The following is a 15,363-nucleotide window of genomic DNA, read 5'->3' as shown; positions in this document are numbered from 1 at the left end:
ATGATGGTTTGCTGGAGCGATAGTACGAGATACTAGATTTGACTATGCAAAAATCCCGGTATAAGAAGTAGCATTCGCCAGAGCTAGCGGGCAGCCACAAAGGTGGGGCTAAAGTGTGGCAAGTCGAAAAGACAGGAAAAAAGACAGAAGCGCAAGGGGAGAGCCAACTGTGTAACAGCCCCGACAAACAAATTTTTCTGCAGCTTTTGTGAAAGAGCCTGTCACTCTAGAATTGGCCTTTATAGCCACTCCAGGCGCTGCTCCACAAACCACTGACCACCTCCAGGCACTTACACATCGTCTCTCGAGATAAGGAGGCCAAAGAAAGAAGTAGTAGAACTGGGTCTGTACCAGTCTTAGAATTGTAGGCATCAATCCTGCTATTACAGGTAGTCAGGTTGCACCTGTACCACTCTTAATACCATTGGTACCTATTCTAGAAATACCCTACAGCTGGTTCTTCCATGCCATCTGGGTAGAAAATCATGTATAAGAAGCTGTATCTTCACCTTGTGCACATCAGGAATGAAGCTTGTCTCTTCCACTTCAAATTCATCACTATCTAATTTTGAAAAAGTACTTCCTTTCTGTGTAAACATGTCTATGGGGATGAAATTTTAGCACAGGATGAACTGTAGTCATTGGCATTATATTTAAGGGTAGTTAGCATGGGAACTGTGATGGAACAGGACATTCAAAATGACAAAAAGGCACAGCAATAAATGGACAAAATTCAATCCCTGTGATTTACTCAAATAATTAGTTATGATGTGACAAGTGGTTCGGCAGCAGCTTAGCAGAGTCATCACTGGCCCCTTCATCATGCAACCTCCCCTGAGCTTTCTGAATGCAATGTGACCGGGCTAAATTACAGCAGCACTGAGTTGAATTATTAGCTATTCAGTCGCTGCCTGGAAAAGGATTGAGATTCTGCTGCTGTGCCAGAGAGTAGCAATTCCGACTATTGTGAGTTTCAGTCTTACTGAGGGTGGATTTCCTTTGTGAGCTGCATGTAACTAAATTTGTACAAAAATGGTCTATGATTTTGTTACTGATTGAGCACAGAGAAAATCTTGCCCCATTGTGTATCTGCTAGCTTGCTGTAATAGCCACTTGATTTTTAAAAAAAGGTCTACAAAAGTCAGTGAACTTAACCCTCAAGAAGGTAATGAACTTTTCTGAGCGAAGCACAATTTTCTCCTTCAAAAAAAAGGAGCTCTTTCAGCTGGAACACAGTAGTTTCTCAGACACTGCTGCTCCAAATTCAGGGAAGAGCATCACAATTAGTGGAGCAGATTATGCCTAAGTGTGGGTCATCAGTACATTCTAAAACTAGTAGTGGGGTTAACATGGCTTTAAACCACAGGTAACTGAGATAGAGGACGACAGAGAAAATATACCTTGCAACGACTTTTAAACTCTAGGCACGCACAATTTTACTTCTGCAAGTTGGGTCCAGTCCTCGGTGGGGAATTTTGGGGGTTAATTTTAGCCTAAGTTGCCAGTCAGGAAACTCATGGAATCAGCACGAAAACATGTTTTACAACCCACCAAATATTACTCTCCATTGGCTTCAAGGAAAATTAAATCAGACAAGGTGTGAAACCAGCGTTGCTCCCGATCTTGCCAGTTTCCCGATGGATGGGCTAGATTTAAATTGCTCCTGTAGTGTCCTATTCACAGTGAACAAAAGGATTTTTCCTCCAAATGTTGCACCAAAACTCTACATTTCTTTAATTCAATGGTGAAATGTAACCGTATTGAACAAGAGTACTTTTACTTGGGCATTCAGAGCCCTTGTTGCTAAAATGTCTGCTAAAGTATCCCCAGACTGCATGGCACTCCCTCACTGTTGCTCTCCAGTACAGTATTTACCTACCAGTGGAAACTCGTGGGATACTTTCCCATCCGGCGGTAGCTTCGCTCCAAATCCTAATGCTGGAAAGAGCTTGTCACTGTCGTAGTCCTGAATTATCTCTCCAACTGCTTTCAATGCCATGGCATATGCATTCATCTGATACGGGTTCATGTAGTGAAGGGAAGTGGGCTGTGAAGGGTTTCCTGCAACAGGAAAGAAACATGTTATATAAAAGAACCATGCCAAATAACTCACTCCACATAAAAGCCTGGATAATGGACTCTTCATATATTATGCATATAAAGCTATAAAATATATATAAATAAATATTATATAATTTGAATAAATTGAATATTGTATATGTGTTTGGTTCAAAATCAATTAAACCAGAAACTTACTTTAGCTCAAACAAAATTACTGCATGATAGAGTCTTATTCCTCACCACAAAATGAATGTTGTGGTTTCATTCCTTTCCTCCCAAAATCATTTTACCCAAAGTATAATTTCTATATTTCATCGTATTATGTAATTACACTGCTCCGTTACTCTGCTACATTAGGGTATGGTAGCATTGGGGTTATGTTACTGGACTAGTCATCCAGAGGCCTCAACTAATTAGCTGGGGACATGGCTTTGAATCCCACCACAGCAATTTTTAATTAAATATATCTAGAATAAAAACCTTGAATCAGTAATGGTGACCATGAAACTACCAGATTATCATCAAAACCCATCTGGTTTACTAATGTCCTTTGGGGAAGGAAATCTGTTCTCCTTATCCGGTCTGGCCGATACGTGACTCCACACCCACAGCAATGTGGTTGACTTTTAATTGCACCCTGCAATGGCCTAGCAAACCACTCAGTTATAGTCAAGAAGGCAGGTCACCTACTATCTTTTTTAAGGTCAAGTAAGGGTGGGCAATAAATGCCAGCCTTAACAGTGACTGCCACATCCCATGAATAAATAAAAAGGTACAAAAATACATGATTGCAAGTTCAATTCCCCATCCAAACTCACCATTAGATGCGGTGAAATCTATTGCCACAGTGAAATTTAGCTGGGTTCTGAAAGAGAGTTAATAACTGGGATGTTTAACAAAGTTATGGTGACTGGAAAAATAAATTAGGCTCAATCAATAGGACACATAATTAAACAGCCTATGTATTAAAGCACATGGCTGATCCATACCCGCCCTTAATGTAATCCAAAAATGTGAAATCGGATTCCACTTTGAATGAAAGAAGAGTCACCTAGTGAAAAGAAAAATAACCTGTCAGTGTGAACAGCTTCAAAAGTAATGCAGGACTAATAACATACAAAGCATTATTATATGATATTATTACACCCCTAATGACATGGTTTTATTACAGAATACAAATGAATCTCTCATGCCAAATGGGGGTAGATTGTATGGAATCATGTTCCCTGTGCAGATTTTCATGTATCAGGATGTTTGTATAGGCAAGGGAATCAACAGTTATCGGGGGTAGCTGGGAGTATGGAATTCGAAGCACAAACAGATCAGCCATGATCTTACTGAATGGCGGATCAGGATTGAGGGGCAGAATGGCCTACTTCTGCTCCTAATTCTTATGTTTGTATGTTCATATGTTTGTATAGGAGTGCAAATCAGGAATTTGGATCTGAAGATCAGGATTTTCCACCCATTCATTTTATGGCAATCTCCTAAAAGCTAATTTGTACTGAGCTGACTGTTATACCATGCAACACACCAAAGGTACTAAACTGGGCAATGCTGCACCTTTTTTAGAAAGGGGAGAATTAGGTGCACTTAGGACACCAACTTGAATAAGTATGTCTCCAAGCGCTCAATCTTAACTCCTAAAAACAAGTGGTTTGGGAGCAGGACAATGGTGAAAATTCAAAGCAACCGAAACTGCCTCAATCTGGCTGCTTCCAGTTTTAATGGAGTCAAGACGAAAGACAGGTGACCAATCCGCTCACAGGAGGTCGGTTGGTTACTTAAATATTATAATGAGGCTGCGTGCCTTCATTTTAACAGTCATTCTATTTTTATCTCATGTTGGCTGGGTTCCCAGGATTTTGGGAAACCAGGCAGGTGAAGGGAGACAAGAAGGGTGGAATCCATGAGGTAGGTGCCTTTACAGCACAGCTTGTGGGCCAGGAAAAGCAGGATTGTTCCCTCCCAGCTCAACAAGTGACCTAGTAAACCTTCCATGCTCCCTTCCACCACTGGAATGCACCTCCCCCCCACCCCCCACAACCTCAACTACCATCTGCCCCGTCCGACCACCATCGGACCCTCAACCACCATCTGCACACATCACCCCACCCCCCCACAAGTGATCAAAAACCCTAATGATCTCTCCCACCAGTGTCACCACCCCACCCCCCCTCCCCCATACCCCCACCCCAGCTTTCTTGCCAGCTTGGCTGCAGCCTTGTGCTGTGGAATTTCCCACTGAAAAGGCCTCAAGCATGTCAATCGGGCTGGAAACCGACTGAAAATGTTTCTTGAGACTGGTACTTCCAGGACTCCTGACCTGCAAACAGCAGCCCCCACCTCCCCACGACCCCCCCGTCCACTACTCCCCAGCATGGAACGCGCCTCCGAGGTAAAATCCAGGCCTAAAACTCTGAAACTTTTATTCATAATCAATCCATTCAGTACTTACTGATAATTAAGGTCTAGTATAACATTGTTAAGTTAAGTGATTTCTCTTGGTGCTACATCCTACGATAAATCCAGCAATTTTCACCCTCTAACTAAACAACCCTGTTATTCATTCGTCCAGAGCAGGGGTGCGTGGGGTGGAGTTATGGATGGGAAGCCTGGAAGTAAAGGTTTTTAATTGCAGGATGTCTTTTGAATTTTTTTCTGCTGGTTTTCCGCTCAAGAACCAGGCCTGCTGGCTGCTGGACGGAAAAGCCTGCAGCACAAGGATGCATTCAGGAGCAGGTAGGAAGGCAGGGGACTACTTTGGGAATAGTGATCACAATTCCGTAAGTTTTAGAATACTCATGGACAAAGACGAGAGTGGTCCTAAAGGAAGAGTGCTAAATTGGGGGAAGGCCAACTATACCAAAATTCGGCAGGAGCTGGGGAATGTAGATTGGGAGCAGCTCTTTGAAGGTAAATCCACATTTGATATGTGGGAGGCTTTTAAAGAGAGGTTGATTAGCGTGCAGGAGAGACATGTTCCTGTGAAAATGAGGGATAGAAATGGCAAGATTAGGGAACCATGGATGAAAGGTGCAATTGTGAGACTAGCAAAGAGGAAAAGGGAAGCATACATAAGGTCTAGGAGGCTGAAGAAAGCGAAGCTTTGAAAGAATATCGGGAATGTAGGACCAATCTGAAACGAGGAATTAAGAGGGCTAAAAGGGGTCATGAAATATCTTTAGCAAGCAGTGTTAAGGAAAATCCCAAAGCCTTTTATTCATATATAAGGAGCAAGAGGGTAACTAGAGAAAGGATTGGCCCACTCAAGGACAAAGGAGGAAAGTTATGCATGGAGTCAGAGAAAATGGGTGAGATTTTAAACGAGTACTTTGCATCGGTATTCACTGAGGAGAGGGACATGACGGATGTTGAGGTTAGGGACAGATGTTTGATTACTCTAGGTCAAGTCGGCATAAGGAGGGAGGAAGTGTTGGGTATTCTAAAAGGCATTAAGGTGGACAAGTCCCCAGGTCCGGATGGGATCTATCCCAGGTTACTGAGGGAAGCGAGAGAGGAAATAGCTGGGGCCTTAACAGATATCTTTGCAGCATCCTTAAATACAGGTGAGGTCCCGGAGGACTGGAGAATTGCTAATGTTGTCCCCTTGTTTAAGAAGGGTAGCAGGGATAATCCAGGTAATTACAGACCGGTGAGCCTGACGTCACTGGTAGGGAAGCTGCTGGAGAAGATACTGAGAGATAGGATCTATTCCCATTTGGAAGAAAGTGAGCTTATCAGTGATAGGCAACATGGTTTTGTGCAGGGAAGGTCATGTCTTACCAACTTAATAGAATTCTTTGAGGAAGTGACAACGTTGATTGATGAGGGAAGGGTTGTAGATGGACTTCAGTAAGGCGTTTGATAAGGTTCCCCATGGTAGACTGATGGAGAAAGTGAAGTCGCATGGGGTCCAGGGTGTACGAGCTAGATGGATAAAGAACTCGCTGGGCAACAGGAGACAGAGAGTAGTAGTGGAAGGGAGTTTCTCAAAATGGAAACGTGTGACCAGTGGTGTTCCACAGGGATCCGTGCTGGGACCACTGTTGTTTGTGATATACATAAATGATTTGGAGGAAAGTATAGGTGGTCTGATTAGCAAGTTTGCAGACGACACTAAGATTGGTGGAGTAGCAGATAGTGAAGGGGACTGTCAGAGAATACAGCAGAATATAGATAGATTGGAGAGTTGGGCAGAGAAATGGCAAATGGAGTTCAATCAGGGCAAATGTGAGGTGATGCATTTTGGAAGATCCAATTCAAGAGTGAACTATACAGTAAATGGCAAAGTCCTGGGGAAAATTGGTGTCCAGAGAGATTTGGGTGTTCAGGTCCACTGTTCCCTGAAGGTGGCAACGCAGGTCAATAGAGTGGTCAAGAAGGCATACGGCATGCTTTCCTTCATCAGACGGGGTATTGAGTACAAGAGTTGGCAGGTCATGTTACAGTTGTATAAGACTTTGGTTCGGCCACATTTGGAATACTGCGTGCAGTTCTGGTCGCCACATTACCAAAAGGATGTAGATGCTTTGGAGAGGGTGCAGAGGAGGTTCACCAGGATGTTGCCTGGTATGGAGGGCGCTAGCTATGAAGAGAGGTTGAGTAGATTAGGATTATTTTCATTAGAAAGACGGAGGTTGAGGGGGGACCTGATTGAGGTGTACAAAATCATGAGAGGTATAGACAGGGTGGATAGCAAGAAGCTTTTTCCCAGAGTGGGGGATTCAATTACGAGGGGTCACGAGTTCAAAGTGAGAGGGAAAAGTTTAGGGGGGATATGCGTGGAAAGTTCTTTACGCAGAGGGTGGTGGGTGCCTGGAATGCGTTGCCAGCGGAGGTGGTAGACGTGGGCACGATAGCGTCTTTTAAGATGTATCTAGACAGATACATGAATGGGCAGGAAGAAAAGAGATACAGACCCTTAGAAAATAGGCGACATGTTTAGCTAGAGGATCTGAATCGGCGCAGGCTTGGAGGGCCGAAGGGCCTGTTCCTGTGCTGTAATTTTCTTTGTTCTTTGTTCAGGGAGAGATCATGGTCAGTTAGGTCTAGTGGTGGGGAAGGATCGCAGTGGGGGTGGGTAGAGCTTGTTCAGTGGGGGTAAAATGGTAGTTGGAGGGTGAGATGGTGGTGGGGAGAGAGTGGTTGAGGTGAGATGGTGGTCGGGGGAGGGCGAGATGGTGGTCGGACAGATCATGGTATTGGCGGGGGTGGGGGGGGGGCGGGTTGCGGGGAGATGTGGGGGTTTACAGGTTAGCTTGTTGGACCAAGGGAAAACATCCTTGCTCCTCTTGGCCCACAAGCAGTGCTGGATCCAGCCCTTCTTGCTTTCTTTTTCCTGCTGGGTTTCCCGAGCCCAGGGAAACCTGTCCGACATTAGTTCAAAATGAAAAGCTTGTTGGCGTAGAGGCAAGCTGCCTCCTTAAAAGATTATCAACCAACCTGCCTCTGAGCAGCAGATTGCTCACCATCCCCTCATCTCACCTTTGTTAAAACCAAATGTTGGCAGGTTCGAGGCGGGTTGGAATTTTAAAAATGTTAACTTTGTACTAAATCCAATCCCATCTGTTTTGGGGGTTGTGGAGTGGGGTGGGTGTTAAAATTACTCCCAACTTCTCCGGTTAATTTGTCTTGTTTTTGGTAAAATTGAAATTCTCACAGTGAGCATTTCCCTACAATGTCCCCCTTTACTTTCAGTCTAACTCCTTGGGCTGAACTTTGTATTGGCGACAGGGGCAGTGTCCACTGCCGGTACTGCAGGAGGACCCAAGCAGAGCAGAAGATGACCCCCGGGACCAAGGAAAGTCAATCAGGCAGGCCATGGCAAGGCTTTAAGGGGTGGGGGGTTGGTGGGGGCAGGTGGGAGTCTTGCCACAGGGGTGGCCATTGCCACCAGGGAGCTCTTTGTGAGTCAGAGGAGGCATTGCCCCTCCCCAGAGCTTGCCCGGAGGCTGTCAGGTCCCACCTGGCTGTGCCTACACGCGGTAGTGGGTCGCTCCAACATTGGCTTAATGGGCCACTTAAGTGGCTTAATTGCCTGCTGCAGACAACATGGCGTGGGAGCAGGACAATGTCAGGCACACTGCCAGACGCCATCCTGTGCCCCACCCCACCCCCAAGGACTGGATAAAATCCAGCCCCTCGCCTGAGAGCAAAAAATTCAGCTCTACAAGTGTGTTCCTGCAAATCACATTTCCATGTACTTTTTATCAGCAGTCATAGTAAGTAAGGATTTTAGTTTGTATTGGAAGAAAATAAACGTCTTTGACAGATGCAAGAGAACAATATAGGCTGGAAATTACTATTGGTTATAATCGCGGATGAATGCCTAATGTATTTGGCATTTCTCTATCAATTATTAATCTGTTTGTTTGAGCTTCACCTTATAAAGTAGTATAGAAGTTCATAGAACTATTTTCATTTTCATATTTAAAATCTCTGTAAGCCTTCTGACAGAAATTAATTTTGGTTTTAAAGATATAACTACAGAATGTTTAAAAATGCAGCAAATGTTTCAAAAGTTAACATTTTCTTGAGGCGGGGTCTACCATACACCAAGATTCCTCTAGAAAATTAATCCTATGGTTTCAGCATTCACTTCCTCTTCAGTAATTTCCGCATTTTGCCAGTAGCCAACCCGCCAGGTAAACCCTGATGGCTTCCCAGAGGGCTCCGGGGGTGGGGCCTCCTTTTTGACCATTCTTTGGCCCATGGAGGGGCCTTCCTGGCAGCAGTGGCCACTCACACCCCCCCTGCCCGCCCTGGCTATGGCACCACCTGCCCTCACCAAACCCCCACACCCGAACCTCGCCAGGGGCAAGTCAGGCAGGCCCCGGCAGCACCAGGCCCCACTTACCTGGTTGTAAGGGCACCATCCATCACTGCGCCCTCCTCCTCCAGGTGCGGTCCCAGCAGTGCCCACCATCCCCGGTCTGCAGCCAATTCATTAATGAATTGGCTGCCACTGACAGATGCAGCCACAGGTCCTGCCGGCCACCGAACTAGGATCGCACTGCTTGCCCCCACCCGCTTTCAAGCCTGTTGGTGGGACCCCCACCACCAGCACTAATTTCAGCCCGTAGATATCGAAGCAGAGTGGGTCAAGGATAGATCCAGGTAACAGTGTGGTGGTGGAAAGGGAAGCAATTTTTGAAGGTGCTCTGGCAATGCTCAGATAGACAAGAGTGAAACCAAGTGAACCATTGAGCTAGGTAATAGAGGAGAGATTTTGGAGGATGACGGTATGGCAGACCGTGTCAAAGACTGCAGAGGGGTCGAGCAGGACAAGGAGGATTATGTTATTGAAAGCCTTTTATCAGTTATAACTTGCTTTCCTGTTTATACAGTTTCAACCCAAGCGTGTTGGAGTTTGAAGGTGCTTCACTACTGTGTTGTCCCCACCCCCGCCTTGCTTTGCTTCAGCGATCTATTTGTGATGGTACTCACTGTTCCAGAATTGACATACTTCTTCTTTTTCCCTCTTTTCTTTGGATTTAAAACCTAAAGGAGACAATAAAAGATTACTTATGCTGAGATGATGACAATAGGGATGTGGGATGTGGTGCCCTATCCATTGGTAAATATTCTTTTTTTAACTAGAATACTATATGTGCTTAAAGAAAAATACGAAACCATACTGTGTAAATTTATGCGTCACCAGAGATGGGGACTGATGCTTGATCAGGCACTTCCAGCAAGAAGCTGTGCTCGCACCACTGGTCAGTTAACTGTGGATTTTAAATGGATGGCAAATCACAAGCTGTAAGTCCCTCATTTCCCGTCCAGTGACTCCTGTGAGCACCACTCCTCAACGGGAGAGCATAATTAGGGAATTAGTCCTTTGCCGCAACATGAGTTTTCCTTATCTTAGATGGTTTGAAGCAGTTTGTCCCAGGAAATCCCCGCTTAATGGGATCAATGCTCCTTTAAGATATTAAATCGGTTTAATACTTATTGATTAGATTTTAGTGTGTTTCGTAGCAATCTTCAGCACACAGCCAGCAAGAGCACAGGAGACCAGTCTGAAATATGATATATAGGCAGAACAGAGAATCCTAGCATCCTACCTCCACTTCTGCTTCATAAGTCTGCAAATATCATCTTTCTTAAAATGGACATGCTTAAACTGAACAGCATTCGATCAGATGCTTTTGAGTAATCTGCAATGCTGGGTGTTAGTGCTGGCTCATGACGATTTAGTAATGTGAAGGTTTATAGCTGGTTAATCAAATCTTATGTGATTTGATTATAGATCTTCTGGACTACATATTCTTGCTGAGCCGTTGGTATTTGACAAACTGCATGGGCACCCAAAAAGCTGGAGTGGAGTCAAACAACCAATGGATTCTCTGAGTCGGACTGACCATGCTGAGCCCTGGGATTGATGATTGCAACTCTGTTTTTCTCAGAAATGCACCTCCTACTACACCAGTATGAACATTTCCATTTTCTACACCTAATGGCCTCTCAATAAATCCACCAGTTTTGTGCCAATTTGTGCCAGCATACCCAATTTTGAGATGTGGACTCACAATCAATAGGGACCATATTGCCATTGCCAAAGTAGTTAGTCTAGGGCCATGATTCTTGCTTTGGATGTGAGTGATCCCAGACCAAGCCTGCATTAAGAAGGGAAGATTGAGAGGAGATTTGACAGAGCTGCTCAAAATTAGGAGAGGAGTAGATAGAGAAAACTGGTGGAAGGGTCGAGAACCAGAGGACACAAATTTAATGTGATTGTCAAAAGAACCAAAGGCAACATGAGGAAAAGTTTTACCCAGCGAGTGGTTAGGATCTAGAATGAACTGCCTGAAAAGGGGGTGAAAGCAGACTTAATCGTAGCTTTCAAAAGGGAATAGGAAAGGGAAAACCTGAAGGGAAGTAATTTGCAGGGCTATGGGGAAAAGGGCAGGGGAGTGGGACTTGTTACGTTGATCTTATAGTGAGCCAGCATGGGCTTGACGGGCTGAATGGCCTTCTTCTGAGCTCTGACAATTCTATGATTCATTTCACGTAAGATCCTCACAGTCATCTGAGAAAGGCTGTTTGCATCTGATCAGTTTGGGCTGGTTTCAAACCCAGACCCCAGATGTGAACAGGCAGAAGCGCCCAGTTCCTAACTGGAATATCCGAAGACTACAGAGGTTAAATCAGATAGCCCGAAAACAGGCGCAGGGATTGCAATTTGCTGCCAGCCAATCAGTTGGCTGACAGCTCTTCCGTCCCAGTAGCTCCACTGGGAGCAGTGGCCACTACTGGGACTGCACCCAGCCAGGACCAGCAACATCAATGAGGCCCTGGAATACAGGTAAGTGTGTGGGGTCTCGCTGGGGACAATCGGCAAGGCGAGGCAGTGGGGGGTGGCGGGAGGTGGGGTGGTTGCTCAATGGGGGGTGGGGTGGGGGGAGGACATGCTATAGTGGGGACGGCTTGTGCCGTGGGGGGGACCCGTCGTCAGACACAGGGTGCCCGATCAGGAGGGCTCCCTCCCACAGCCCACAAGGTAGCTGCCAGATTTTATTGGGCGGCCTTCAGAGCTACTGAAACACCCGCCTGCTGCTGATAATATTCCAGCAGTGGCAGGAGGAGGCCCTTAAGTGAGAGAGTGATAATGGCAAAATAATGAATAAAGAAAGCAAAATCATGAAAAACAAGTTTAAGACTAGCACAAGGTTAAAATAAATAAATACTTACATGGTCCATCTTCCCTTCCTTGCCTTCTGTCTCTATCTCCGGGGATAGGCTGTCCGCTAATATTTATTATAAGCCCACTGACTCCCACAGCCATTTCGACTATACTTCTGCACACCCTGCCTCTTGTAAGGACTCCATTCCATTCTCCCAGTTTCTCCATCTCCGACGCAGCTGGCAGCATCTGTGCTGCCAGACCGGCTGAGTATTTCCAGCACTTTCTGTTTTTATTTCAGATTTACAGCATCTGCAGTATTTTGCTTTTATTTTAGTGCTACAGTTACAGCCAAGATAGCTGCAAGCCCAGAAACCAATGTGTACATTCTTGCATTCCCCTCCATATCATAACATAAGCAAGTCTGAAAACAAGTGATTACAGTCAAATCCAGCTTTTCTGTCCCTCCCTACTCTCTGATATACACAGTGTCTAGGGAGGCTGCACTTAAAAGTTATTGAAAACGTAATGATTGATGCTGTGAGTGTAATGGATTTTATTATATTTAGGTAGGTCTTTGCTTCCTGTATTATTCATAAAATGCCATTATAACAATTGGGTAATTAGCCACATTAGCCTCTTATAGTTCTTTTAAAGGGCTGTCATTTTCCCCCTGGAGAAGAGAGGATAAGTTTTAGACATTGATTGCAGCGAACAGCAGAAAGCATCATCTCAATCTGCATTTATATATCAACTTTAATGTAGAAAAATGTAAAAATGTCCCAAGGTAGCTCACAGATGCATAAGAAAAAAAAGCTGCTGAGCCAAAGGAGAGATGAGGAAGTATGGTCAAAGGCTTGGTTAAAGTGATGAGGTCTAAGGAGGGTCTGAAATGAGGATAGGGGTGGAGAGACAGAGGGGTTTTGGCAGGAAATTACAGAATGAGGGACCTAGGTGGCTAAAAGCACAGCTGTCAATGTGAGGTGAAGGGAGGGGGGAATGTACAAGACACCCGAGTCAGAGGAACAGAGAGTGCAAAGGGGAGTGGGTTGTAGGACTGGAGGAGGCTACAGAGGTATGGAGGATCAAGGCCATGAAGGGCTTTAAACACAAGGGCTGAGAATTTTAAATCTGAGATGTGGGGTGAGGGTGAGGGCGGGGAGCAGGTGGTGGGTATTAGGAGTTAATATAGGTCAATGAGGACATGAGGACAGGGTAATGGGCACCTGTGATGTGTCTAGGGTAGGATACAGGCAGCAGAGATTTGGACACACTGCAATTTACGAAGGATGGAGCAGAGCATTGGAATTGTCAAGTCTGGAGTTTGCAAAGGCAAGAATGGGAGTTTCAATGGGAGAAGGACTGAGGTGGTCAATGTTACGAAAGCAGAGGTTGGTGGTCTTTGTGATTGAGAGGATAGGAGGTTGGTAGCTCCGCACAGGATCAAACAGGTCACCAAGGCTGTCAGCAATCTGACTCAGCCTGAGACAGTGGCTGTGCGAGAGGGATGGAATCAGCATAAGGGGCTGAATACTTTGCAATTCTCTATGTTTAGCTGGAGGAATTTACAACTAGTCCAAGTCTGGAGTGAAGGGGTTGAGGGAGGTGGTGGAAAAACAGAACTTGGTGTCATTGGCATACATATGGAAACTGACTCCGTGGATTTGGATGATGTTGCTAAAGGACAGCATGTAGATAAGAAAGAGAAGGGGCAAGGATAGATCTTTGGGAGACTACGGAGTTGACAGCAGGGGGAGTCTCTGACAGTGCAACACTCACTCAGTACTGGAGCTTGAACCCATGATCTTCTGTCTCACAGGCAAGAGTGCTACCACTGAGCCAAGGCTTAAATGAAACAGATATTAATATGGAAAATATATTGAAATAATATTGTGTTTTACATTAGTATATAAACCAAAACAATGGAATCTGGAACAGATTTGCATGAACTCTTCTCTGTGGAAGTAGGATACGTAGACTCTGCCTGAGATTTTGTTTTCGATCTCGTCCAGTTTGCGATAGTCTTCCATTGATCTGGGATCATGGACTGTTCCATTCAAAAGGCTAGCAGTAGTGCTTGGAGATGATGAGTTCTCGTAAGAATCATTAACCTCATCTTGAGCCGCATATTCTCAATTTCAGATTTGTGTAAATAGCTGAAAGCCTTTTGCTGTATTTCTGGAAGTTTTGATGATTGCTCTAAGTCACTGTAGCCTCTGGATGTTTTATCCGATTTACTCTTTGGTCCATTTTCACTCTGCTTACTGAGTGGTCCAGGGTTTCTTTACATTGGGCTCATTGGCTGCTGGAGGATAGCGACTGAGCACTGATGGTGGATCTCTGGGCTTCTTAAGCTTCTCTGGGTGCAAATCCTGATAGTTCTGCACATAGCTATAGCTGTGCACAGAACATTTATCTTCAGATTTCTTTTCATTGGAAGCTCTGTTCGTGTTTGATGAGGACCTTTGAAATCTTCGACTCTACTGGGACTGAGAGGACGTCTGTACCTTATACTCATATTGTCATCTCTAGCAATAAGTCTCTGTTTCTCATTTACTTCCTCTGTGACCTTAGCTGAGATGAAATCTCATGAATATTCTCTTTCAGGACCTGTAGCTCTGCTGTTGTATTTTGTTTTGTCCTGCTGAGACTTAATACAATCTCCTGGTGTGCAGTCTCACCATTTTGCAAGGCTTTGGTCCTTGTCATTTGCAATTTCATTTCCTCTATCCGATCAGCCAGCATTTTGGCCTTGTTTTACTCACTCAGTAACTTTTCTTGTAACTCATGTTTTGCTTCTGTTTTCTGCAGGTACGCCTCCACCATCTCAAGCAGTTTCAAATGTTTCTTCAACTTTTCTATTTCTTTGGTGAGATACACAACAGAGCAAACTGGTTTGTCCTCTATGCTTAGCTCGGTCCTGTGGCGATGCCCAATGCCATGTATCATTACCAGGGTCAAATTCCTGCATGCCTGTAGCTCTGCAATAGCAGGTCCATCTGTTTGGACGATGAAAAAATTGGAATTTCCATTTTAATTGGTTGCATTTGCATTTAATCTTGATGGACCCTAAACACAGAATTGATGAACTGTTGTGTGCGGTCAGTTGGGTGTCATTTTCTCTTTGCAAACTTTCAGGCAGGCGATAACTGATTGAAATGTTTAGGGCTAGAAAGGTTGTTTAACGGTAATAAGACTTGGTACATCATTAAACACCCAGTTGTACTTCATTCAACAAATCGTAACTGTTTCAGGAATTTTTACCGTGAGATTGGAGCGTAAAAAGTGGAAGTGATTTTTAAAGATTTCCATTTGTGGGGACTTACTCCTCCACAGTGTACCTTGTGGAGGAGCAAGGAATCATTTACAGCAACTTCTGGATTTCTGCGTTTGACTGCGTATGTGCAGGCACCAGAAGTTGCTGTCAGTTTCACAGCTGTAATGATGGTGAACACTGACAGTTTCACCATCATTACAGCTGCAAAATCCGGTCCATTGAATTTTCATTAGTAGCCAGTAGCAAAAAAAAATATCAGAATTGGCAAAGGGTGGCATCCTACATAGAAATGATTCTTCTACATAAGCATACTGGTATCATTTCACATACAGCTACATATACTAAATAATTCTCTATCAACAGCTACATCTGTAACAAAAGTTACAGCTTATGAATT

The 15,363-nt window shown here is 44.6% G+C and overlaps 1 protein-coding gene across 5 annotated transcripts in view; it reads right to left on the bottom strand.

The window, feature by feature from the left end:
* Nucleotides 1-15,363, bottom strand: part of LOC137380207 (copine-9-like) — a 427,604-nt gene that overhangs the window by 57,998 nt on the left and 354,243 nt on the right. For all 5 annotated transcript variants that reach the window (XM_068052008.1, XM_068052004.1, XM_068052005.1 and 2 more), the window contains 4 exons: nt 9,511-9,564; nt 3,051-3,112; nt 2,880-2,926; nt 1,880-2,061 (listed from right to left, as the gene is read on the bottom strand). In XM_068052008.1, the coding sequence (XP_067908109.1) occupies nt 1,880-2,061; nt 2,880-2,926; nt 3,051-3,112; nt 9,511-9,564 (345 nt within the window). The remainder of the gene's footprint in view (nt 1-1,879; nt 2,062-2,879; nt 2,927-3,050; nt 3,113-9,510; nt 9,565-15,363) is intronic.

The sequence above is a fragment of the Heterodontus francisci genome, chromosome 19 (assembly GCF_036365525.1).
Source record: "Heterodontus francisci isolate sHetFra1 chromosome 19, sHetFra1.hap1, whole genome shotgun sequence".
Lineage (NCBI taxonomy): Eukaryota > Metazoa > Chordata > Chondrichthyes > Heterodontiformes > Heterodontidae > Heterodontus > Heterodontus francisci.
The sequence above is the reverse complement of the archived record's forward strand: the minus strand, read 5'-3'. Positions and strand labels throughout refer to the sequence as shown.